Below are 27,261 nucleotides of genomic sequence, written 5' to 3' on the forward strand. Positions count from 1 at the left end.
TGGCCTGATATGGTTCTCAATCAGAGGCAGGTGTTAGTCATTGTCTCTGATTGGGAACCATATTTAGGTAGCCTGTTTTCTGTTGGGTTTTGTGGGTTGTTGTCTTTGTGTCTATGCACCAGATAGGACTGTTTGGGTTTTTCACATGTTTTGGTATTTCGTAGTGTTCACGTTTATGGTCTTTATTAAACATGTTGAACTCTGACCACGCTGCGCTTTGGTCCGATCCTTCGTCCACAGAAGAAAACCGTTACAACATTAATAAACCAAAGCTTACCTTGACTTGGAAGAGTTCCACTGTTGGATAGCCATAGCCAGCTAGCTAACATACTATCCCTCTCTGTTTGAGCCAGGTGTTTTAGTAGACTAAACTCAACAAAAAAAGAAAAGTCCTCTCACTGTCAACTGCGTTTATTTTCAGTAAACTTAATGTGGAAATATTTGTATGAACAACACAAGATTCAACAACAGAGACATATAAACTGAACAAGTTCCACAGACATGTGACTAACAGAAATGGAATGTGTCCCTGAACAAAGTGGGGGTCAAAATCAAAAGTAACAGCCAGTATCTGGTGTGGCCACCAGCTGCATTAAGTACTGCAGTGCATCTTCCCCTCGTGGACTGCACCAAATATGGCAGTTCTTGCTGTGAGATGTTACCCCACTCTTCCACCAAGGTACCTGCAAGTTTCCGGACATTTCTGTGGGGAATGGCCCTTGCCCTCACCCTCTGATCCAACACGTCCCAGACATGCTCAATGGGATTGAGATCTCGGCTCTTCACTGGCCATGGCAGAACACTGACATTCCTGTCTTGCAGGAAATCACGCACAGAACAAGCAGTATGGCTGGTGGCATTGTCATGCTGGAGGGTCATGTCAGGATGAGCCTGCGGGAAGGGTACCACATGAGGGAGGAGGATGTCTTCTCTGTAACGCACAGTGTTGAGATTGCCTGCAATGACCACAAGCTCAGTCCGATGATGCTGTGACACACCGCCCCAGACCATGACAAACCCTCCACCTCCAAATCGATCCCGCTCCAGAGTACAGGCCTCGGTGTAACACTTTATTTTTTTGCTGAGTTTAGCTAGCTGCATTCGCTAGCTAAGTGACAGTGAAAAAAATACAACAAAATATAGCTCTCTCTCTCTCTCTTGCTGCTTCATTTTTTAAGAAATTAATTTGTTAAACTGTTAAACTATTGTCATTTTCTTTGAGTCAACTACTCACCACATTTTATGCACTGCAGTGCTAGCTGTAGCTTATGCTTTGAATTCTAGATTCATTCTCTGATCTTTTGATTGATTGGGTGGACACCATGTCGGTTCATGCTGCAAGAGCTCTGATAGGTTGGCGGACATCCTCCGGAAGTTGTCATAGTTAACGTGTAAGTCTATGGAAGTCTTTGTCCCCAGAGGAGGACGGAAACTAGCTGTCCACCGAGTCCATCATGGTGCTACCCTACAGAGGGTTGCTGTTGAGGCTGCTGTAGACCTTCATTGCAAAACAGTATTTTAATAAATGTTTTAATGAATTATTTGTTGATGTGAATATATATATATATTTTTTCTTTTTTCTAAAAAGGATAACTGTTTTAATGTTTCACTATTTTAAATGATATTTACTGAGTAGGATGGTCCTCCCCTTCCTCCTATATATATATATATCATTTTAAACAAGTTATCTTTATCCAACACTGATTCAAACTAAGCCTCACTCCCAAGCCAACAATAATATTTCCCAGTCTTCCAGGACCAGCTCCCTCCCATGGCTAGCTCTGATTTATATTTCTGTCTGCTCTCATTCAGATCATGCTTCTGACTGACCCGGAGGTGGAAAGCAGCCTGCTGATCAGCTCCGATGAGGGAGCCACCTATCAGAAGTACCGCCTCAGCTTCTACATCCTCAGCCTTCTCTTCCACCCCGAGCAGGAGGACTGGATCCTTGCCTACAGCCATGACCAGAAGGTAAGAGGAGAGGGAGGAGAGAGAACTGACTGACACACACGCTCACACACCCACTCAGAGATCACTTGTATCTGGTAGCTAGCTATAGTCTCTTTTTGTCATCAGAGGCTTTCTGTCTTTCGTCTGTTTTGCCCTCTGTCAGACATCAAAACAAGACGAGCTGTTATGATTTCCCCCCCCCCCCCTTTTTTTTCTTCGTGTCAAATCGACAATTGGCAACCCATCCCTTATGGGATTAATTGACAAACAAACAGACATTATAATAATTCACTATGGTAATTAAATGACCATTCTTCTGAGTCAGGCGGTGGGGTGATTGATGTGGTGTCATCATTTAGGGACTATTTACTCTGCAGTTGAGTGAGGTGCGTTACCGTGGGGGAGGAGACGTGATTAGCATATCCAGTGGATTTAAACTGATAGCCCTCAATTTAGAAACGGAGTTGGTTTTTAGGTTGATCGTCTAAACTCCAATATATTAAATCGTGTTCATAACTTACTCAACAATTTGCTTTTTAAAAATAAATTCAGTTTTTGTGGCTGAGACTAGAGCCATATACTCCATACATACAGTTGAAGTCAGAAGTTTACATACACTTAGGTTGGAGTCATTAAAACTCGTTTTTCAACCATTCCACAAATTTCTTGTTAACAAACTATAGTTTTAACAAGTCGGTTAGAACATTGTGCATGACACAAGTACTTTTCCGAACAATTGTTTACAGACAGATTATTTCACTTATAATTCACTGTTTCACAATTCCAGTGGGTCAGAAGTTTACATACACTAAGTTGACTGTGCCTTTAAACAGCTTGGACATTTCAAGGAAATTATGTCATGGCTTTAGAAGCTAATTGACATCATTTGATGTCAGTATCACCTGTGGATGTATTTCAAGGCCTACTTTCAAACTCAGTGCCTCTTTGCTTGACATCATGGGAATATCAATATCAAAAGAAATCAGCCTAGACCTCAGAAAATAAATTGTAGACCTCCATAAGTCTGGTTCATCCTTGGGAGCAATTTCCAAACGCCTGAAGGTACCACGTTCATCTGTACAAACAATAGTACGTGAGTAATAACACCATGGGACCACGCAGCCGCCATACCTCTCAGGAAGGAGACACGTTATGTCTCCCAGAGATGAACGTACTTTGGTGCAAAAAGTGCATATCAATCCCAGAACAACAGCAAAGGACCTGGTAAAGATGCTGGAGGAAACTGGTACAGAAATATCTATATCCACAGTAAAAAGGAGTCCTATATCGACATGACCTGAAAGGCCCCTCAGCAAGGAAGAAGCCACTGCTCCAAAACCGCCAGATTACGGTTTGCAACTGCACCTGGGGACAAAAATCATACTTTTTGGAGAAATGTCCTCTGGTCTGATGAAATAAAAATAGAACTATTTGGTCATAATGACCATCGCTATGTTTGGAGGAAGAAGGGGGATGCCTGTAAGTCGAAGAAACCATCCCAACCGTGAAGCACAGGGGTGGCAGTATCATGTTGTGGGGGTGCTTTGCTGCAGGAGGGACTGGTGCACTTCACAAAATAGATGACAAAAATAGATGGCATCATGAGGAAGGGTAAGTAAGTGGATATATTGAAGCAACATCGCAGGACATCAGTCTGGAAGTTAAAGCTTGGTCGCAAATGGGTCTTCCAAATTCCTAATTCCTTCCTATTACCAGCCTGTTCAACCTCTCTTTCATATCGTCTGAGATCCCCAAGGATTGGAAAGCTGCCGCAGTCATCCCCCTCTTCAAAGGAGGAGACACCCTGGACCCAAACTGCTATAGACCTATATCCATCCTGCCCTGCCTATCTAAGGTCTTCGAAAGCCAAGTCAACAAACAGGTCACTGACCATCTCGAATCCCACCGTACCTTCTCCGCTGTGCAATCTGGTTTCCGAGCCGGTCACGGGTGCACCTCAGCCACACTCAAGGTACTAAATGATATCATAACCGCCATCGATAAAAGACAGTACTGTGCAGCCGTCTTCATCGACCTCGCCAAGGCTTTCGACTCTGTCAATCACCAAATTCTTATCGGCAGACTCAACAGCCTCGGTTTTTCGGATGACTGCCTTGCCTGGTTCACCAATTACTTTGCAGACAGAGTTCAGTGTGTCAAATCAGAGGGCATGCTGTCCGGTCCTCTGGCAGTCTCTATGGGGTGCCACAGGGTTCAATTCTCGGGCCGACTCTTTTCTCTGTATATATCAATGATGTTGCTCTTGCTGCAGGCGATTCCCTGATCCACCTCTACGCAGACGACACCATTCTATATACTTTCGGCCCGTCATTGGACACTGTGCTATCAAACCTCCAAACGAGCTTCAATGCCATACAGCACTCCTTCCGTGGCCTCCAACTGCTCTTAAACGCGAGTAAAACCAAATGCATGCTTTTCAACCGATCGCTGCCTGCACCCGCATGCCCGACTAGCATCACCACCCTGGATGGTTCCAACCTTGAATATGTGGACATCTATAAGTACATAGGTGTCTGGCTAGACTGCAAACTCTCCTTCCAGACTCACATCAAACATCTCCAATCAAAAATCAAATCCAGAGTCGGCTTTCTATTCCGCAACAAAGCCTCCTTCACTCACGCTGCCAAGCTTACCCTAGTAAAACTGACTATCCTACCGATCCTCGACTTCGGCGATGTCATCTACAAAATGGCTTCCAACACTCTACTCAGCAAACTGGATGCAGTCTATCACAGTGCCATCCGTTTTGTCACTAAAGCACCTTATACCACCCACCACTGCGACCTGTATGCTCTAGTCGGCTGGCCCTCACTACATATTCGTCGCCAGACCCACTGGCTCCAGGTCATTTACAAGTCCATGCTAGGTAAAGCTCCGCCTTATCTCAGTTCACTGGTCACGATGGCAACACCCATCCGTAGCACGCGCTCCAGCAGGTGTATCTCACTGATCATCCCTAAAGCCAACACCTCATTTGGCCGCCTTTCGTTCCAGTACTCTGCTGCCTGTGACTGGAACGAATTGCAAAAATCGCTGAAGTTGGAGACTTTTATCTCCCTCACCAACTTCAAACATCAGCTATCCGAGCAGCTAACTGATCGCTGCAGCTGTACACAGTCTATAGGTAAATAGCTCACCCTTTTTCACCTACCTCATTCCCATACTGTTTTTATACTGTTTTTATTTATTTACTTTTCTGCTCTTTTGCACACCAATATCTCTACCTGTACATGCCCATCTGATCATTTATCACTCCAGTGTTAATCTGCAAAATTGTATTATTCGCCTACCTCCGCATGCCTTTTGCACACATTGTATATAGACTGCCCATTTTTTTCTACTGTGTTATTGACTTGCTAATTGTTTACTCCATGTGTAACTCTGTGTTGTCTGTTCACACTGCTATGCTTTATCTTGGCCAGGTCGCAGTTGCAAATGAGAACTTGTTCTCAACTAGCCTACCTGGTTAAATAAAGGTGAAAAAAAAAAAAAAAAAAAAAAAAAAAAATGGACAATGACCCCAATTATACTTCCAAAGTTGTGGCAAAGGGGAATTTTTACTAGGATTTAAATGTCAGGAATTGTGAAAAACTCTGTTTAAATGTATTTGGCTAAGATGTATGTAAACTTCCGACTTCAACTGTAGGGCCATATTCTCAATCTACTACATATTGCTGTATATGGAGCCATACTCCAAATATAGTGCCATACCGTACACTCAATATTCCCCATATATAGTACTATACTCCACATTCTTCATAGAGTCCTATTGTATATGTGGCTCAGGTGGCCCTACATGAGGATTTTCCGGTGCAGTTTGGGGACTTTAGAGGACGAGTCCCTAAGTCCCTTAAGCTCCTCATCCGTTAAATGTAGGCCCGGCATCCCTTCCAATAACTTTAGGGGAAAGCAAAACCAACAGAGGTGAACCCTCCATAAACAGTCATAAGCACCTTCACAAAGGTTAAACGTGTATTAGATACCCTTAGACGAGGGTTTGACTAATTCCTTTTCTCCATGACTCAGGGATTTGATATCCCCTACAGTATTTTCAGGCAAGGCATCAAAGGTATAAAAAAGTGGCAATTAATCATCAACATTCTAGTCCAAGGGAATGAAGTGCATATGTTTTAAGAATAAATAAAAAAAAGTCTATATGATATGCTGGTAATTACCGATGAACTACTGAGGCAGGAGATGGTAATATGTAAAATATATATTCCAGACCTGCGATTTATAGCGATTTTGAGAATGACCAAAACCATTAATGAAATGCCTTGCTTGCAGCCAGAGCAATTTGGGCCTGATGTTTTACATCTGATAAATAATGAGTGTTTCTCTTCTTTTTCCCGAGGAGGTACTTAGTGTACCTTGGGAGGTGTTTGGCTGTAGTTATAAGATGCACCTGGCCATGCATATAAACTGAGTGTACAAAACATTAAGAACATCTTCCTAATATTGAGTGGAAGCAAACCCCCGCCACCTCCCACTTTGGTCCTCAGAACAGCCTCAATTTGTCAGGGCATGGACTCTACAAGGTGTCGAAATCATTCCACAGGGATGCTGGCCCATGTTGACGCCAATGTTTCCCATGGTTGTCAAGTTGGCTGGATGTCCTTTGGGTGGTGGACCATTCTTGATACACACCAAAAACTGTTGAGCTTGAAAAACCCAGCAGCGTTTCCGTTCTTGACACAAACCGGTGCGCCTGGCAGCTATGACCATACCCCGTTCAAGGGGTGGCAGGGTAGCTTAGTAGTTAGAGCGTTAGACTAGTAACCGGAGGGTTGCAAGTTCAAATCCCTGAGCTGACAAGGTACAACTCTGTCGTTCTGCACCTGAACAAGCAGTTAACCCACTGTTCCTAGACCGTCATTGAAAATAAGAATTTGTTCTTAACTGACTTGCCTAGTTAAATAAAGGTTAAAAAAATGGCACAACTCCTTTGTCTTGCCCATTCACCCTCTGAATGGCACATATACAAGATCCATGTCTCAATTGCCTCATAGCTTAAAATCCTTTTTTAACCTGTCTCCTCTGCTTCATCTACTCTGATTTGAAGTGGATCACAATAAGGGATCATAGCATTCGCCTGTATTCACCTGGTCAGTCTGTCATGGAAAGAGCAGGTGTTCATAATGTTTTGTACACTGTGTATACAGCATACAGGTTTAATATATGTGCGCCCTCTCGTTCTCTCTCAATATTTTCCTCTTCTTTTCTTTTAAACTCAATCGCTCACTCTCTCCTTACCTGATTACCCAGACTCCTTGCTCCAGATAAATGCTACGCCACGCCCACGAGCGTTAGTTAATTCTCCGCAATAAGTCTGAATACGAGCACCTCCCCCGACGATTTCTTGAATGCAAACGAATACTAACCATTTTGATTGGTCCCAGAAACCTATGGGTTGGGCCAGAGCCAGAACACACGTGGGTAAAGCAGTGAGTTTGAATACTGGCTTTGATAACCTGATTGGTTAGAAAAGATCTAATCACTGATGACATTGTTATGTACAACACCCCTCATTTTGACATCACGGCAAATGGCTTCAATGATGGCAGTCTTAGACGAGCAGCGGAATAATTCTGTTTGAGTCGTCAGGCAACCTCTCTACTGCCCTCCATTCCTTCCTCACTCCCTCTCCCCTACTCCTGTCTTTCCCCTTTCCTTCATTTCTCTTGCAGTGGGCCCTTAGAGCTATTTCTCCTCATTATTTGCATGTCCTAGATTGAGGGACTTCTAGAAAACACACACACAGAGAGAGAGAGATCACTTAACTACTGTATTTTGTAGCTAGCTACTTTCTCTTTTGTCATCAGAGACTTTCCTGTCTTCTGTCGGTTTTGCCCTCTGTCAGACATCAAAACAAGGTGAGCTGTTATGAGTCAGGGGGAGGGTGAGAGTGAGGGGTGAGGCAGCATCAGTTGGACTATTTCCTCTGCCGGTGATTGAGTGGCGTAACCATGGTGAGAGGCTATTGTCTGACTCATTACTCATATTCAGATATGACAAAGAGAGAGAGATATTAGACGAGTTAAGAGACTTGACTGGTGTCTATGGATGTAAGCTAAAAGTAGGCCTGAATGTAGCCCTGAACTTTCCTGAAAGCGAGTAGCATTCACACGAAGTGGGTTGATTGTTGACATAACGACACTAGACTGTGTAATATGTTTAAGTTCAACTGAGTGGCGAAGTCAATTAGTCATAACTTGCTCAAACTGATTTGCTCATACTTGAATAAATTCAGTTCTTGTGGCTGAGACCAAAGCCGTATATAGAGCCATGTACTCCATATACAGTGCATTCAGAATGTATTCAGGCTCCTTGACTATTTCCAAATTTTGTTATGTTACAGCTGTCACGTTCTGACCGTTATTTCCTGTGTTTTGTATTTAGTTAGTATGGTCAGGGCGTGAGTTGGGTGGGCAGTCTGTTTGTTTTTCTAGGTTTTGGGTATTTCTATGTTTCGGCCTAGTATGGTTCTCAATCAGAGGCAGGTGTCATTAGTTGTCTCTGATTGAGAATCATACTTAGGTAGCCTGGGTTTCACTGTGTGTTTGTGGGTGATTGTTCCTGTCTCTGTCTTTGCACCAGATAGGACTGTTTTGAGTTTTCACATTTCTTGTTTTTTGTAGTCAGTTGTTCATGTGTACCTTAACATATTAAAAAGAACCATGGACACTTACCACGCCGCGTATTGGTCCTCTGATCCGTTTCGCCTCTCCTCTTCGGAAGAAGAGGAGGAAATTCATTACAACAGCCTTATTCTAAAATGGATTTAATAGTATTTTTCAGCTTTGTCATTATGGGGTATTGTGTGTAGATTGATTGAGGGGAAAACATGTTTGTATCCATTTTAGAATAACGTTGTAACATGACAAAATGTGGAAAAGGGGAAAGGGGCTGAATACTTTCCAAATGCACTCAACATACTTCATATATTTCATAGAGTCCTACAGGTGGCCCTACATGAGGACTTTATTTTGCTGTATGGGGACTTTTGAGGACCAATACCGAATTCCCTTAAAAGGAAACTTCACAAATTTTAAACTTCAAATTCATCATCTCCAGCACCACCCCCAACATCAACATGTTTGACAAATGTTTTGTAGTAAAAAATATATATATAAAAGGAAGATGTGCATCGTGTGACCAATTGTGAGAAGGCATTGCCAACTAATTGCCTACTAATTATCTACTAATTGATTGATGTCCTTGGAAAGACTAATCTTTCTCTATTGTTTTTACTACAAAAGATAGGAACGTGCCATTTTCACATATGTTAATGTTGGGGTGGTGCTGGAGATGATGAATAGGAAGTAGATTTCCCTTTAAACTCCTCGTCCGTTAAATGTAGGCCTGGCATTCCTTCCAATAACTTGCTGAGAAAGCAAAACCAACAGCGGTGAACCCCGATAAACAGTCATAAGCACCTTTACAAAGGTTAAATGTGCATTGTGTACCCTTAGACCAATGGTTTGACTAATACCTTTTCTCCATGAATCAGGGATTTGATATCCCCATTTAAGCCTGATGAATCAGACAAACATATAAACATTGTGCTTATAATTGATTGATATTAATTGAGTCTAAGGGAATGAAGTGCATATTTTTATCGAATGAATAATAATCTAATATATGAGACACGTATATATATATGCTAGGCTCTATACACCCTAACTACTTTCTTGACTTTTCTCTTTATCTCTGCCTTTCTCTCTCTGTCTATTTTAATCTCACTCTCTCTCCTTCTCGCCCTCAATCTCAATCTCTCCCCTCGTCTCCCTCCCTCCCTTTCTCTCCTGCTCCAGTCTTTCCCCTTCTCTTTATTTACTCTCTACGGTGCCTTGGAGCTATTCCTCCTTGGCATTTCCTAGATTGAGGAACTGGCTCTCTAGCCAGTCCGTATTTCAATGTACAAATCCCTCTCACTCTCCCTCCTCTCCGACTTGCCTGACTAAGTGCTAACACACTCGTGTCTCAAATGGCACCCTATTCACTATATGATGCACTACGTTTGACCAGATCCATATGGGCCCTGGTTAAAATGATTGCACTAACTAGGGAATAGGGTGCAATTTGAGAGACAACCTCACTGTGGGGGTTAGCTAATTAGCCAGAGTGATTTCCTGCCTCTCTACACCTTCTTCTTGCATCTGTTTAATTCAACTCTTTTCCTTATGAAATTCATAGCTCAGTTCAAATAGCACTATTCACATTTTACACTGCCATGTATTGACATAGAAATATATTGGCCATGTTCTGTGGCCAGAATAGCATATGCCTCATAGGCAGATATTTGATATGGCACATATGGTATGGAAGGAACAGACTGTATAGTACATGCAGTACAGTACAAGCATAGTAACGTGTTCAACGTGATCTAATGTTATGGAATGGTTAATGATGTTACAACTGGTGTTAGTATGTGTTGTGGACTGAAGACCGTGGTGGTTGGCCTTCACTGGTGTTCTTTGAAGACCATTGTGTAAAGACCTTGTTTACAAACCTTAAGTAATGGAACATAATTTCAGTACAGTTCAAATGCCTGCAATTCACCTTGGCTTTAATAGTGGTTTGGATTAGTTTAATTAAATATGATTATCAATTGAATAACAATAATTGTCAAGGGGATTATTTGAATGAAAATGTGCTGATATTGAGGTCTGTTAACTGAGGCCTTGACTTCACCCTTCAGGAAAGAGTAAATAACTACAATTTAAAAAAATAAACAAATACAAACAAACAGTATCACCATTCAGTCGGCCGTTAATAAATGACTGTTTGCATGTTATGCTTGATCGCTCACATTTAAAATGGAAATAGTCCACAAACTAAAACAATTAAATAAAGTCTTACGCCTCGTTGACTTCTCCGCTGTAATCAGTAAACTAATACATAATTTGGCTTAGCTGTCGCAGCTGTTTTTGTAAAAAGAAAAATAAATAAAAAAAGTACCACATCCAAACTTTCACAACTTGACCATTCTCACAAGGTTTGCGCCTCATTGGCTGGACAGCAGTAAACAAATTAAGCTAAAAAAAACAACAAACAAAAAACAGCCCGATATTGACATTATTCATGTAATTAATTACCTTGGATAGTTCACAGTAACCAGTTAGTAAGAAAAAATACTGATAGTGAAAAAAGAAGCAAACAAAAGGCATTTATTCCATGCTTATTCAGGATATTCAATTGTACCATGCTTCCTTCCCCAAATAAGCTTCCCTATTTCTTGAAAGAATCCCCCCTCTGCTCATACCAACTACCGATAGAGACTGTGGTGCATGTGTGTGTGTGCGTGTGTGAGAACCATCTCTGTGTAGCAGCTCTCAGTAGTGATTGGGATATCTCAGCAACCTACCGAAGTGCTGACGAGCGAAACAATGCTCACATTGAGACAACCGGCTGTGCCACGGCTCCCCTGCTAGGCTCCCCACCACACACACACACAAATCCATCAGCCCCCCCCGCTGATCTCTAGCCTTGTTAGGAGTATGTAGCCATATCTCCAGCACGATGACACCCTCACCATACCGCAATCCATTTTACAGCTTCATATTTAACCTGGGAATGTGTGTGTGGTTTTCACATGGAAGGAATGTGTGGAGAATTGACAGATCGTGTCCTCAGCTTCAGCCCTGTTCTGGTGATTCTTCTGAGGCACATTTTTGTTGCCCCCTTGTGCCATGTAGGTAACATAGCTTCTCAAGAATGTAAATTCACTCGAGAGCAATTTTTCCTACGGAGGTATAAGTGAACATTATTTGTGAAGTGAACAGGACAAATTATATAACGAGTAGTGCTCATATTGTATCACATTGACTGTAATGGGAAAATGCTAAACTATTTGAATTAAAGTCAACTATATGGACTTTTAGGGTTTGTGTTGAATGTTTATTTTACAGTATTCATTTAATCTGTCTTGTCTGACTCAATACAGTATATAAGTCCCACCGGCTTTCTCCCCACAGCTGTACAGCTCGGTGGAGTTTGGAAGGAGGTGGCAACTTGTCCATGAGAGGGTGGCTCCCAATCGATTCTACTGGTAAGCACAGCAACCTATAACCTTCTTCCCGTCTTAATGTCGAGACTAACTATACATTGAAATCCTTTTTTTTGGTCTTTCCACATTCTAAATGGAAGGAGATATGCCAGAGTGAATCCTCTTCTTTGCATTACAATTATTGATGTGTCTGCGCCTGTTCTCTCTCAACATGAGATAGTAAGGTACTGACAATCCAAAGAGGTTCAGACTTCTAACGAATGCGTCGGCCCATTAGGGCTTGTTAGTGAACTCACTGTGCTGAATGGGTGAGCATTTTGGAATGCGGCTAACGACGCAGTCTTCGTTTGGTCGAGCGTGGCTAGTGAACAAGGGAATGTGAACAGACAGAGTAGTCGACACACGATTTCGGATGGAGTTTTGTGATTTCAGTCAGACCTGTTGGAGCTCTGGAGGGTCCTGTTCAATGTTATTCCTAAAGCAAGGTTATATCCAAGGTTTTGGAGTTGCGTTTGGAATGTTAATTTGGATTTGGATATGCATGAATTACCTTGTACAATTTAATGCTGCAAAAATATATTTATTATTCTTTTTTATGAACTTCTCCATCATGGGATACAGCAGTCCTTGATAATACTTGATAAAAAGAGCATTGTAGTTTGATTTAGATCTTCTGTTTGAACCATATAGCCCTAAGTCTTTCGAAAGCATGACCTTACTTAACCGTGTCAGTCAAATCCACCCCATGAGAATGCTCTCGTCTTCCATCTATATTCTGCCGGGATTTGATCTTCCTTCTACTGTTTCGTTTCTTGTTCTCCTCCTCTGTTCTCCATCTGTTCTACTTCGTAGCTGGTCCCACGTCTGCCAGACACGAACTGTCAAATTCAGTCATTTTTAACACAACTGGCTTAAGTCGGATGTATATAAAAAAAGCTTTTGTTGAGTAAATCCGTGCGAAACTGTCGGGGGTAACAAGCTCAGCAGTTCTGGGAGGAGGATGCCTAGAGGGTTCGCTTCTGCACTACTTGAGTGAGTGAGATATATTTTTAGAACTGTGTGAACCCTGTTAATAAGGTTTTGGGAAACTTCCTTTCTGAATCAGACCATTGTAGTTGAAAAGAGAAGGCACAGTCGTGAGCAGGTTAACATGTTTCGTCATGAATCTTGTTCTAGAGGCAGCTTTGTAGAGTGTCCGCTAGCACAGCCACAAATTCATAAAATCTGATTTTAAACCTAACCTTAACCACACTGCTAACCCTGATGCCTAACCCTAACATTACATTAGACCAAAGAGCTAATGCATTTTTACAATATAGCCAATTTTGACGTTGCAGCTGACCCATCAAGTGGAAATCGCTCAGTTCTGACTCGAGGACGGGACTCGTCCCAAAAAACGTCAACCTGCCAGTCGTGTGCAGATTTTCATCTAGAATCTGGATCACATGTATAGATCACATCCTCTGAGTTTTTTTTATGTGAGGCAAGAGCTCCATCTCATGACAATCCTTCTCCTCATTTTTACCACTAGTCTCAAGGGAGACAACATCACAGCTAATGAAACGTAAAATCATTATTACTGCCCCCTTACATCTTCTCACATTGTAGATGCTGTCGGTTCAAAATCACCCTCTAGTACAGTCTGAGACTTGAAATAGGTGAGCTTAAAGAATGGTTGTTCATCCATAGTTTTTAAACTGAAGAGTGAATGAGGGAGAATGAGAGGGAGAACTAGAGATCATGCGTTTTATTGCCAATACCGATAAACTGCCATAATTAAGATCGGGGGGTTGGCTCTGTGCGTGATATCCTTTCCTTTTGTTTGCTGTCTCTTTTGCTCTATGACGATATCCCTCTGATTTCCTTTTAGTAAATATTTAAGGCCTGTAATGATTTTGTGTAGCTGCATCGTGTCTGCAGGCGTTCTGAGCAAGCAAATCAATTACTTTCCCTCTTACTAATGATGTCAGGATGTGTTCCCCATCAATCTGTCAGGAAAGTAAGGGCAGTTTCGTAAGGTTTTGCCTTGAACACGGAAACATCACACACAACACCTGAGGCAGTTTTTCCTTTTACCTCAATGTACAACCTTTTAAGGTGTTCCACAGGGGTATAGCCTGGGGCCCTTGAAGTTTCCGGCAATTGTCATTTCCCCTAAGTGTTCTGAATTTATCTGACAAGCAATGTCCGGTTATAAGAAGGTAAGTATAGGCTCGGTAGCATCAAATGATATCCTTCTGTCTAAAGAATAGTGATGTACCTGAAAGAAATGTGTCTTTTCCCTCGCAGGTCAAAAACGGGTTTAGACAAAGAACCGGGCTTAATTCACCTGGAAACCATCATCTCTGAAGGACGTGAGTAATTCAATTTTCAGAGTTCCTGCTCTGTTCCTCAGTTTTCTGGTGTCTCTACTGTACCATGGGCCTTGAACTAAAGTGGAAAGGGATTGAGAGGATATGAAGGGCAATGGGCCACACAATTTAAAGGTGTGGGGGACACACAATGACAATTGAGAAAAGTAATGCATATATTAGAATGCCTTTAAAACCAGAGTGATCCCGCTACTAAACATTCTGAATGTCAATGGAATGGATGGAAACCCAATGGCCACCTGTCCATGGTTTGGCAGAACAGAATTCATTTGAATGGATCTACCTGATACAGTGACTCAATATGCATGATACAATACCAATTCACAGTTGATGTTTTTCTACTCTCGTGAACATGTTATAGTTACCATGTATCCCAACGTCAAAAGGTTGAGACCGATATGGAGGTAACACATGACATACACAGCTCCTAGTTAATCTACGCCATTGTACTGGGGATACATCTCTCAAAACTCAAGGGGTATTCTCCCCGGTCCTCAACTAACTCAATAGACAAAAATAGAAACTCCCCTCTTAATCCCTGACAGAAAGCAAAAAAAAACATCCTTTTGGCTGAAGTGGCAGAATCACCCCCAGTTAGCAGCCGCCGCAGATACAGACACCCTTGTGACAGCGCAAGCCTTGCCCCTGTATGGCCATCACCATTGATCACGCGGCTCACTGTGTAAACCAGACAACATAGTTAGCTGAAGCCTAACACACAGGGACAGCCAGTCCCACAACTCGCTCTCCACCTCACACCGCTGTTGAGGGGAAAGAAAGCAATTGGCCTCCCTGGTCCACCATCCACTTTCCCCTCGCTTTTTGCTCGCCACTTTATTGATGCAATTAATGTGAGACACCTGATGGAAGACGAGCTCGCGGTGAAGGCTGCCTGTCCCCCATTGGCTAATATGATCATTGGTTCAATGGCTACGGTTTCTTCTCTCCGTGTGTGCAGAGGCGCTGTACGTCACCTGCAAGCTGCAGAACTGCACCGAGGCCAATAAGGGCAAGCCGTTCCCTGGCTACATTGACCCCAATTCCCTTGTGGTGCAAGACGAGTATGTGTTTGTCCAGGTAGGTAATTGCCCATATCTGACGTGAACCAGAACAGAGGTGTGTGTGTAAGAGAACGTGTAGTAGGATTATCAGAAATGTTGAAGATCATATTACTCTTAAGTGTTTATTTTAAGGCTATTATGTATTTTTGGGATTGGTGCGTTTTACTGATGAATGTGTTTTATTGATGTAATCCAAAGGTGTGTGTAAGAGAACATGTAATACATTTATTGGAAATGTATTATAACATAATATTAATCAGGGCTTTAGTATGTAGTATGCTTGATGGGTCGTATGTCTTGAATGCATTTTCTTTCATTCAATGGTTTCATGACCTGCAGGTGTCAACTGGTGGGCGTCCAATCTACTACGTGTCAGCCAAGCGGGAAGTCTTCACACCCATGAAGCTACCCAAATACACCTTGCCTAAGGTATAACCCACAGACACACATGGTCACGCAAAGGTCGATCATTATTCCAGGATAGAAGCAGGGAGACAGAGTAGAGGGAACAGAAGCAGGAAGACAGAGTAGGGAGAACAGAAGCAGGGAGACACAGTCGGGAGAACAGAAGCAGGGAGACACAGTCGGGAGAACAGAAGCAGGAAGACCGAGTAGGGAGAACAGAAGCAGGGAGACAGAGTAGAGGGAACAGAAGCAGGAAGACAGAGTAGGGAGAACAGAAGCAGGGAGACACAGTCGGGAGAACAGAAGCAGGGAGACACAGTCGGGAGAACAGAAGCAGGAAGACCGAGTAGGAGAACAGAAGCAGGGAGACAGAGTAGAGGGAACAGAAGCAGGAAGACAGAGTAGGGAGAACAGAAGCAGGGAGACACAGTCGGGAGAACAGAAGCAGGGAGACACAGTCGGGAGAACAGAAGCAGGAAGACCGAGTAGGGAGAACAGAAGCAGGGAGACAGAGTAGAGGGAACAGAAGCAGGAAGACAGAGTAGGGAGAACAGAAGCAGGGAGACACAGTCGGGAGAACAGAAGCAGGGAGACAGAGTAGAGGGTGCAGAAGTGTCTAGGGCTCATGCTGGGAACAAACCGGGATCCCTGCTGTAGGAGGAAGTATATGGTTCCGGAAGCGAGAGTGTTACCCACTCGACCAGACTCCGGTCCAGTGGATATATATCTATGATTCAACCTACCTTTGCATCAAAAGAATAACCTCTATGGGAATTCAAACCTAAGCCATCATGAGACCAATACTGGAAACAACACAGGTAGCTTTCTATCCAGCATCTCTTTGTTATTTATGAGTGAACGGTGGCCAAAACCAACTGCCATTGTTTCTGGCATTGTTATTCAATGCAGCTATATACCTGTGGCCTCTCTTGTGGCCTTCCCGCCTCTCCGTTGACAATTAAACATGTTTTATTCAATCAAGCCATGGGCCATCCTAATCGCTCTCGCTCTCTCTCTCTCTTTCTCTCTCCACACTGAGGTGTTGCAGGCGTAGCCAGAGGTACATGTAATTCACTAGCGAGAACAGCTTGTGTCCCTCTCTGTTAGTGTGGGCCGACAAGCACGCAATTCAAGTTAATAAGTGTAATATCCTCCTCGCTGGAGTTACGTTGGTGAGAATGAGGTCTGATACTGATTTATTCTTATGATTATTAAACCCAGTGGGGGTGGGATGAGTAAATTGGGTAGACGGAGGTTCTCGAAAGGCCACTGTAATACACCCGTTGACATATTACTATTAACAGCTGTTGATTGTGGGTACATGGACATCAAAACCGATTCAAAGTGTCAATGTTTCAGGTTAATCAAGGGAGAGGTTAGATTCAATTATAATTTTTTATTTTCATGTGATTATGTGCTGGGTTTAATAGAATGCATTCTAAATGGGTAGATGCATGCACAAGTTGTCAGGGTTGGACGATCATCTCCATGGGGGAGCTACAGTAGTTAGAGATGGTATCGGGCCACTTCCATTGTACTATACTTCTGAAGCAGTAGATTGTTTTTCTGTTACCTTACTGGTGAAAAGGAGGGGCAAGTTGTACGTTTTGAGAGTTACAGACCGCATCACCTCTGTAATTTGATAATTACATGGGGGATTTTCAAATTGGACGTTTGAGTCTGTGTTGCTTGATACTCTCTTCATTAAGTTGTTCATTCCAGTGTAATTTCACTGTAATTACTATTATGTAATTATTTTATTGTGTAACTGAAATTACAGTTGGCCTGCATGAAATTAATTAAACCTGATTGTTTCACCAATGCAATCTAATTGAAATGCTACCAGCTAATTATTGAATTGTAATGAAACAAAATCGCTGTAAAAATGATTAATTTAAATGTTCATTTAACTCAGTGTACCAAACATTAAGAACACCTTCCTAATATTGAGTTGCTCTCAGAACAGCCTCAATTCCCATGGCATGGACTCCACAAGGTGTCGAAAGCATTTCCAATGGATACTGGCCCATGTTGACGCCAATGGTTCCCACCGTTGTGTCAAGTTGGCTGGATATCTTTTGGGCGGTGGACCATTCTTGATACACAAAGGAAACTGTTGAGCGTGAAAAACTCTTGACACAAACCGGTGCGGCTGGCATCTACTACCATACCCTGTTCAAAGGCACACATCTTTTCTATTTCCTATTCACCCTCAATATCACACATTCACAATCCTTGTCTCCATTTTCTCAATGTTTATAAATCCTCTTGAACCTGTCTCCTCCCCTTCATATACACTGATTTGAAGTGGATTTAACAAGTGACATCAATAAGGGATAGTAGTTTTCACCTGGTCAGTCTGTCATGGAAAGAGCAGCTGTTCCTAATGTTTTGAACACTCTGTGTATATTAGTCTGTAATGAATTACATGATACAGTATATATGCAACTTCATGTCAAATGTAACCCGCTGACATTCTTTCTCTGCTAGGATCTGCATGTGATCAGTACGGATGAGAACCGGGTGGTTGCGGCGGTGCAGGAGTGGAACCAGAACGACACCTACAACCTGGCCCTGGAGAACGTGTCAGCAGACTGTCAGATAGACCTGTCTTCAACGTCATGATAGACCCAACGTGATAGACCTGGAGAACAACGTATGATAGACCTCAGGTAAATATACAACGTCATGATAGACCTGTACGAGGTAAATATACAACGCATGATAGACCTGTACGAGGTAAATATACAACGTCATGAAAGACCTGTACGAGGTAAATATACAACGTCATGAAAGACCTGTACGAGGTAAATATACAACGTCATGATAGACCTGTACGAGGTAAATATAAAACGTCATGATAGACCTGTACGAGGTAAATATACAACGTCATGAAAGACCTGTACGAGGTAAATATACAACGTCATGATAGACCTGTACGAGGTAAATATACAACGTCATGAAAGACCTGTACGAGGTAAATATACAACGCCAATAGACCTGTACAAAATATACAACGTCATGATAGACCTGTACGAGGTAAATATACAGATGATAGACCTGTACAGGTAAATATATGAAGACCTGTACGAGGTCAACGTGATAGACCTGTACGAGGTAAATATACAACGGATAAATAAATATACAACGTCATAAATATACAACGAAAAGACCTGTACGAGGTAAATATACAACGTCATGATATACAACGTCATGATAGATAGACCTGAAAGACCTGTACGAGGTAAATATACAACGTCATGTATAAATATACAACGTCATGATAGACCTGTACGAGGTGAATATACAACGTCATGATAGACCTGTACGAGGTAAATATACAACGTCATGAAAGACCTGTACGAGGTAAATATACAACGTCATGATAGACCTGTACGAGGTAAATATACAACGTCATGATAGACCTGTACGAGGTAAATATACAACGTCATGAAAGACCTGTACGAGGTAAATATACAACGTCATGATAGACCTGTACGAGGTAAATATACAACGTCATGATAGACCTGTACGAGGTAAATATACAACGTCATGATAGACCTGTACGAGGTAAATATACAACGTCATGATAGACCTGTACGAGGTAAATATACAACGTCATGATAGACCTGTACGAGGTAAATATACAACGTCATGATAGACCTGTACGAGGTAAATATACAACGTCATGATAGACCTGTACGAGGTAAATATACAACGTCATGATCGACCTGTATGAGGTATAATATACAATGTCATGATAGACCTGTATGAGGTAAATGTACAACATCATAATTGACCTGCGTGAGGTAAATACACAACATCATGATAGACCTCCTGTACATGTACAAAGTAAATATACTGGAGATCAGGTAGATGTACCTGTTTGTGTGGGTAACACTGATGCCTGCAGCACCAATACGTCATCCTGGCTCCGCTGCTTCTCTGAATCTTCCTCCCTCTGTCTCCTCATCTTTACCGATCTCCGTCTCAATAAAATAAGAATACTGTGAATATGTATGTATGAAAATAAAATATTTGTATATGTATACAGTGAATATACTGTAAACAAGGCAGGAGTGTGGTGAAGGAGCTTAATGCCATGATTGATCTGTAAATACACTGGAGAAAAGGTTAATACACATGCAGGTCGACAGGGTGGCATGTAATGTTAGAAACAGGGGTGTTTTGCACGAGAGTGTAGCCTTGAGATACCAATTGCCTTCATCGTTCCTGAGACCAGAAGTGAAATGTTGCCTCTGGAGCTATGCTCTGGAACACCTATACCACTAGAGTATGTATATACTATACACTAGTATACTCTAGTGGTACAGTATATAGGCCCAGGCCTATAGTAGGCTTTGAAGTGTGGCGTCCCTGTGGGGCCATTATATCGAATGTTGGCAAGAAGTACAAACTACACAATTTCAAGGTGTTCGACCCCCAAGTACAAGGTGTATTGAATGATTTCCAATCACACAGTTGACAGATGGAATGAATATATCATTGATAATAACCATCAAACAGCCTCGTTTCAATGCAATCTTCCCAAATAGACCTATTCTATTCTCTCTATTACCTACTCCAGTAATATTAGATTATATTGACCAGCAACCAATGTGGGAGAGTTTAAGAACCAGGAGGTGTGGAGAATAAAGTAATCTCCTGTCACTTTTGGAAGTAAACAGAGTTGCTGTTCTATTTTCAAACGTGCTTTGGAATGAACACAGAAGCAGTTTCAAACTGCTGACGCGCACATTCTTTTCTTTGATGAGTAACTGCAGACATTAGCTTACATACCTGATTCAAACGAGGGGCCCGCTGTACACCAGATTGCCAGGGAAGAAAATAGCAGCTCTGAATGGATATCAGCTCCATGGAAAATCCAATAATTAGGCTGTTGATGATATACCAGCCGTGTCTAAACCCCTCATTTGGCCTTGCGATCGGCGATAGAATCAAATCCAGTCCCTTGATTGGGGTCGGGGACCCGAAACACAGCATATGCTAAAATCTGAGCTCCAGGCGAGATTGAAGTATCTGTCAATTATTGACGAGAAGGGAGTGCTTTGGCAGATGCACGTGTGGACTTCAACTCAATTTCATATTCAGAGTTATTTCCCAAGCCCCCAAGTCAGATTAACGTAGGACACCCGTATCTTACCACAGTCTCTAGAGTCTAGACGATAAATAGCTTTTAGCGAGATGTTGTCACGCTTTTATGGCTATAGGATGTTTGTGTGCAACGCCAGAAGGGATCTACTGTAATGTGCATCATAATATATTGTGCTCTGCTTAATAAGGGAGATATGATTGTGTTACAGATGTCGGATCTTAATTTGATCTCTCTCTTGTTGCTGAGAATATTCCTGCACTGCACAAAATGCAGATGAGCTTTGATTGACATAAATTAACTGAAAACCAGGACTAAAACAGGGTTATGTAGCTTACTTTTCGCCAGCCAACAGCCTAACCACCGATCAAGCAACATCATGGACTAAACATTCAAATCCTCTTCCAGCTGGGTTATTTTGCTGCGACATTATAGGTCTAATTAAGTATCACAATATCTCCTGCATTAAGCAGAGCACAATATATTATGATGCACATTATAGTAGATCCCCCTCTGGCGTTGCACACAAACATCCTACAACCATTAAAAGCGTGATAACATCTCGCTAAACACCATATAATATATGTTTGTATTACAAGATAAGCGAGACGTGAGTTATCGTCTGGACTCTATGAAAATGTGTAATATTAGTCAGGTATTTTTAACCCTCATCCATTATCTTGGTGAGACAGCCTGGTCTCGTATTTTGTTCATAACAAACGTACATTTTGCACTTTTTACGTTAAGAAAATACAACAAAAAACAACAACATAAGACCACTTTCAGTTGAGAACAATGTGTCTGACCATTTCCCTAGAAATAGGTCCAGAACATTCCTTGAAGTAACCACTCATTATTAGACCAGCTACAATTTGCCGCCGATAGCAGGATCTAATAGAAGAATGACCTCTTCCAGACGTGTTTTCCCTGACCTCTCTCTCCTAGGTGGCGGGAATAAAAGGGATGTTCCTCGCCAACAAGAAGACTGACAGTGTGGTGAAGACTTACATCACCTACAACAGAGGGAGAGACTGGAGGCTCCTGCAGGCTCCCACTGCTGACCTGAGGGGCAACAGCATCCGCTGTGAACTAGTGAGGACACACACACACCACACAAACAGATGCACGCACGTACCAAACACACATACACAAACACACATGGATACACACACACACACATACACACACACACACACACACACACACACACACACACACACACACACACACACACACACACACACACACACACACACGTCATAACACTGTTGGACTTGTCAACGGGTCCTTGTCAGAAGTTGACTGAGCCGGGCCGTTGCCGCGGTGTTAAAGGAGGGGGAGGGGGGTAGAGCTCTGAAAGAGCACTGCTCGTCAAAGCTGAGCGCTCCAGAGGTTGTGCAGCGGGGGAAACTAGCGGAGCTGAAAGGTCAGCCATTTTGGTTTTGATCCAGTCCAATAAACTGACCTCACGTTTAGAGCTGGAGATGTCAGAAAGAGAGAGAGGGATAAAGAGAGAGACAGACTCTGCTCTTCTTTTCTTTGTTTCTCCACAAACTTGGGTGTTGATTGTTCCTGCTGTGTTGTTTGTGGATATCAACTCTATTCGGGGTCTTTCTAATAGTTAAGTGTGCTGGTCGTCTAAAAGTAACACAGATGTGCTCTAATGGTCAGCCTTATTACAGTGTATATTATAGAGACAGGTCCCAGTCAGCCAAGGGGTAGCTTTTTAGCTTCCTTAATACACCCCAAAATAATTACCCTTTGATAAAGTAATTAGTGATTCAATAGCGCACCTCGCCTTCACCCAGTATGATGCAGTCATTTGTCAGAAAATGTCAGCCTTTTAATAAACCTCTAAACACACACAACACACGCTCGCACTACTGGCATTTGCAGTGTCCTAATGAGAATTGTGTAGCTAAAGGTTATTCCAATCAAAACTAATGGTGGAAGGAGCCAATGGGGAAGTAGTGTTTGTGTGAGGATTTATGATGGGTGTGTGTGTGTGTGTGTGTGTGTGTGTTCCTGTGTGTGTCAATAAATCCCACCTCGATTTGCTTGGGTGTCTTCTCTAATGAGTGTTTGTGTTGACACACAGTTAAGTCTATTCTGTTGACGGATCTTCCCCCTCGTTTTTTAATGAGTCAGGCTTACTGTTCTGTTTGTCCTTCCTCCCCAGCCATACTGTTCCCTACACCTCCACCTGCATGTGTCGGCCAACCCCTACACGTCGGGGAATATCGAGAGCAAGGACTCTGCCCCGGGGATCATTGTGGCCTCAGGTAGGTGAACATGGGATTTTCTTTAAAATGACAGTGTGGGTTTTTAAAGTTAAAATCTTGTGAAGCTCAGATACTTGAGGTGTTTCTTTTGACTTTGAGTTGAGTTGAGACAGTTTACATACCTTATCGTTCCGGGATGAACACACAGGCCCGTGTTAAAGTTTTCAAACCCAGTTATACAACTCAGGGACTTCATTCACGTTGCAAATATATCTGGATTTCAATTATGTACTCAGCCCAAAGCACTTCCTGAAAAGTTTCTGATCCCGCGTACTTTAGGACGGCCATGCATAATATTTGTTGTTGGCCCATTCTGACGTCCCCGCGCTGTCACCACTGTGCATTGTGTACCGATAGATGTACTAGCTAAGTGCTACACTTGGGAATTCTGGGGTGGGACAGAATCTTCAGAGTGCCTGCTGTTCCTCTTAAGTGCCCTTTTCCTATTCTCCTCCAGTCACTGCCTGACTAGCACCCTTCTATTGTCTTTTATATTGTGCTGTATATAACTGTTGACTCTTAGTGACACACTGCTCATCACTGGCTTTACATGGCCCTTGCAGTCAGATATAACATTCTCCCATTCTTGCACATGAACAGAGACTAAGATATATGGTTTCGCAATGTTAAAATACCACCTTTGCCACCCAACTGACCATGTTTCTATTTAGTTGGTAATGCGGAGAAGCCGATGTTTGGAGGATATTTTGGCACGGGTGTTGTTAGGCCCGAGATGAAGTCAATCGCTTCAAATTGAAGCTGGAAAGAAAACTAGCTGCACTCTGTTTCTTTTGGCCTTTTTTTTCAATTGACATTTCTGTGTACATCAATAAAAATGATGCCAGCTGATGATTTTAAACTGGCTGAGAAACGTTGCCTGTCTGTCTCGTCCCGCCTTCCGACATGTTCATTACTATGGGACAGCTGGAGATTGAATCAATGAGGGACAGACGGCAAGGTTTATAAAAATCTCTGCTGTTGAAAACTAAATATCAGTCTAAAAGAAATGTGAGATCATGTCTAGATGCTTTTTATGGTGGAGATGAAGTTTATAAAGTGCCTGGGCTGATGAGACGGTGGATTGCGCAGTCAGATGGAACAGAGTAAATAGGTAGTGTAACGTCTAGCTTTTGCTGGTGGTAACTTGTGGAACAGACACCGGCTGGAAAGCGCTTTTAACCAATCAGCACTCGGGATTAGACCCACCTGTTGTATAAAAAGGTATACTCGTTATTTTCTTTCCGTAAAACAAAACACCCAGCCCTACCATCCACAGTGAGTTTCTCTCCCACGGGAACCTAGATGGCAGCATGTCTGTGTCAGCTCAAATGTGTTACCAAACACAGGAAACCATATTACAGAAACCCACAGTGGTGCCCAGAACTATACCCATCACGGTTTAGCCCTTTATGGCCTCCGACAGGGCATCCAGGCACAGGAGTGCATATCCGCTCGATGCACTCATCATCTCCCCACCGTTAGTGGAGTAAAACAAACATCACAGGAGGGTCAGCGACTATGTTGTGTCCCAAATATCACCATGTTCCCAATATAGTGCACTACTTTTGACCAGAGCCTATGCACTAAATAGGGAATCGGGTGCCATTTTTGAACTCACTATCAGCATCAATCTCAGAATGGCTTCCCATTTTAGCTGGGCTTTTAATTCCTGCTGGGCTAGACTAGTCTATGACATGTCTCCACACTCCTTAGGAGTCAGGAGTGGGTCTAGTCTACTACTAGACCGCGCCATGCGGTCTCTGGAGAACTCTGGATGACTTCACGTGGGAGTATAACTGGCATGGTATGACAGAAGGTCTATCGCTAGTACAAGTAGAACTGTTATTACAGAACATCTCTGTATCCATTATATAGAATATACTATCCATAATGTAACTGCCTGACTGTGTTTAGTTGAGTCATGGCTCTGGGACAACAGCTGTGGGACCAGTCATTCACATACAAACACACCAATAGTGTTTTCACATCTCCTGTATCCATTCAAAGTAGGCTACTGCAACCGACAGTGTTTTGCTGGGCGATTTAGATGTCTAAAGCAACAGCTATAGGGAAGTTGAGTCATGGCTCTGGGACAACAGCTATAGGGAAGTTGAGTCATGGCTCTGGGACAACAGCTATAGGGAAGTTGAGTCATGGCTCTGGGACAACAGCTATAGGGAAGTTGAGTCATGGCTCTGGGACAACAGCTATAGGGAAGTTGAGTCATGGCTCTGGGACAACAGCTATAGGGAAGTTGAGCAGAACACAGTTTCACCTCGTCACAGGATAAAAAGCCCTTAATCCAACGGTACAAATCCAATTAAATCATGTTTCATTTGTCACATGCGCCGAATGCAACAGGTGTGGACTTTACCGCGAAATGCTTACTTTACGAGCCCTTCCCAACAATGCAGAGTTTAAGAAATTTGAATAAAAAGAAAAATAGTAACACGAGGAATATAATATACAAGAATGTAGCAGTATCCGATCAATGTGCAGTAGTACGAGGTATCTGAGGTAGATATGTACATGAAGGGGAGAGAGAGGGAGACGACTTCTCTAGCCTCATGTTTTAAACCACCTGACTCTAATTAGCCACTAAATGGGGAATAATTCTAGTAGAAGACTCAACAGCCTCACTCTGATAGCAGAGGTCTTTATGATAGAGGAGACTGGATGGTTCATACAGCTGACTTTGACTCTGGTGTACAATCTGCATCCTTCAGGGAGAAATGACTTAAATCACTTCTGTAATTTGTACAGTACATCAGGCAGATGTGGCAGTTTGGATTGTATTTAAATCAGCCCCACACCCTCAAGGATATCAATAGTTTAGCACTTAGCTAAAGTTATACGGGACTCTCTCATCCCGAACACTTCACCCCCCCACTCCTCTCATCAGGCTCCATCGGAGCGGAGTTGACCACCAGCAACGTGAGCATGTTCATCACCTCGGACGCCGGCAACACGTGGAGACAGGTGAGGGGGAGGGAGGGAGGGAGATCCTCACCATCTTAATAATTACATCATCATTCCCAGGATGGTGTTTAATCCACCACCTTGCCACCCGCCGCTGTGATTTAGTGCAGATAATCAAATGAGATCCCGAGACTAATGTTATTCGGTAGCCCCCCTGCCTATGCCCGTACGACTATTCCTGTGGGTGGGTGTCTGTGCCACCTCTCCTCTACCTCCCTTATTTGACGGCTGCGATTTAAATGTAAGGGGCCTCGTGTCTAATTAAAAGCCCAAGATGATGAATAGAGAGGCGTGTAGGCAGAGGCAGGGGGAGAGGGGTGTAGATGGGTGGATGGGTGAAGAGGGTGGAGGGAGAGGGGTGAAGAGGGTGGAGGGAGAGGGGTGAAGAGGGTGGAGGGAGAGGGGTGAAGAGGGTGGAGGGAGAGGGGTGAAGATGGAGAGAGGGAGAGGGGTGAAGATGGAGAGGGGTGAAGATAGGGAGAGGGGGGAAGAGGGAGGGAGAGGTGGAGGGAGGGAGAGGGGTGTGAGGGAGAGGGTGGAGGAGAGAGGGGGGTGAAGATGGTGGAAGGGAGGGAGGGGTGAAGATGGAGGGAGAGGGGTGAAGATGGAGGGAGAGGGGTGAAGATGGAGGGAGAGGGGTGAAGATGGAGGGAGAGGGGAAGATGGAAGGGGTGAAGATGGAGGGAGGGAGAAGATGGAGGGAGAGAGAGGGGTGAAGATGGAGAGAGGGAGAGGGGTGAAGATGGAGGGAGAGAGAGGGGTGAAGATGGAGAGAGGGAGAGGGGTGAAGATGGAGGGAGAGGGGTGAAGATGGAGGGAGAGGGGTGAAGATGGAGGGAGAGGGGTGAAGATGGAGGGAGATGGGTGAAGATGGAGGGAGAGGGGTGAAGATGGAGGGAGAGGGGTGAAGATGGAGGGAGGGAGGTGAAGATGGAGGGAGGGAGGTGAAGATGGAGGGAGGGAGGTGAAGATGGAGGGAGGGAGGTGAAGATGGAGGGAGGGAGGGAGAGGGTTGAAGATGGAGGGAGGGAGGGAGGGAGGGAGATGGGTGAAGATGGACGGAGGGAGG

At 43.2% G+C, this 27,261-nt stretch overlaps 1 protein-coding gene and 1 long non-coding RNA gene across 3 annotated transcripts in view; one reads left to right on the forward strand and one right to left on the reverse strand.

Moving 5' to 3' along the window:
* Positions 1–27,261, forward strand: part of LOC118389410 (VPS10 domain-containing receptor SorCS1-like) — a 147,227-nt gene that overhangs the window by 95,242 nt on the left and 24,724 nt on the right. The window contains exons 4-13 of the mRNA XM_052526069.1: positions 1,813–1,971; positions 11,949–12,022; positions 14,270–14,334; positions 15,311–15,429; positions 15,753–15,842; positions 18,309–18,414; positions 19,559–19,593; positions 21,877–22,023; positions 23,111–23,213; positions 26,116–26,192. Coding sequence (XP_052382029.1) covers positions 1,813–1,971; positions 11,949–12,022; positions 14,270–14,334; positions 15,311–15,429; positions 15,753–15,842; positions 18,309–18,414; positions 19,559–19,593; positions 21,877–22,023; positions 23,111–23,213; positions 26,116–26,192 — 975 coding nt within the window. The remainder of the gene's footprint in view (positions 1–1,812; positions 1,972–11,948; positions 12,023–14,269; positions 14,335–15,310; positions 15,430–15,752; positions 15,843–18,308; positions 18,415–19,558; positions 19,594–21,876; positions 22,024–23,110; positions 23,214–26,115; positions 26,193–27,261) is intronic.
* LOC127932308 (uncharacterized) lies at positions 18,570–19,331 on the reverse strand. 2 transcript variants are annotated; one of them, XR_008144787.1, is made up of 4 exons: positions 19,210–19,331; positions 19,108–19,175; positions 18,685–18,752; positions 18,570–18,650 (listed from the first exon to the last, which is right to left on the reverse strand). It is a non-coding gene; the product is annotated as an uncharacterized LOC127932308 (long non-coding RNA). The 2 variants fall into 2 exon arrangements; XR_008144786.1 differs by having other exon boundaries at positions 19,108–19,141; positions 19,176–19,314.

This window comes from Oncorhynchus keta, chromosome 10, assembly GCF_023373465.1.
Source record: "Oncorhynchus keta strain PuntledgeMale-10-30-2019 chromosome 10, Oket_V2, whole genome shotgun sequence".
NCBI classification, from domain to species: domain Eukaryota; kingdom Metazoa; phylum Chordata; class Actinopteri; order Salmoniformes; family Salmonidae; genus Oncorhynchus; species Oncorhynchus keta.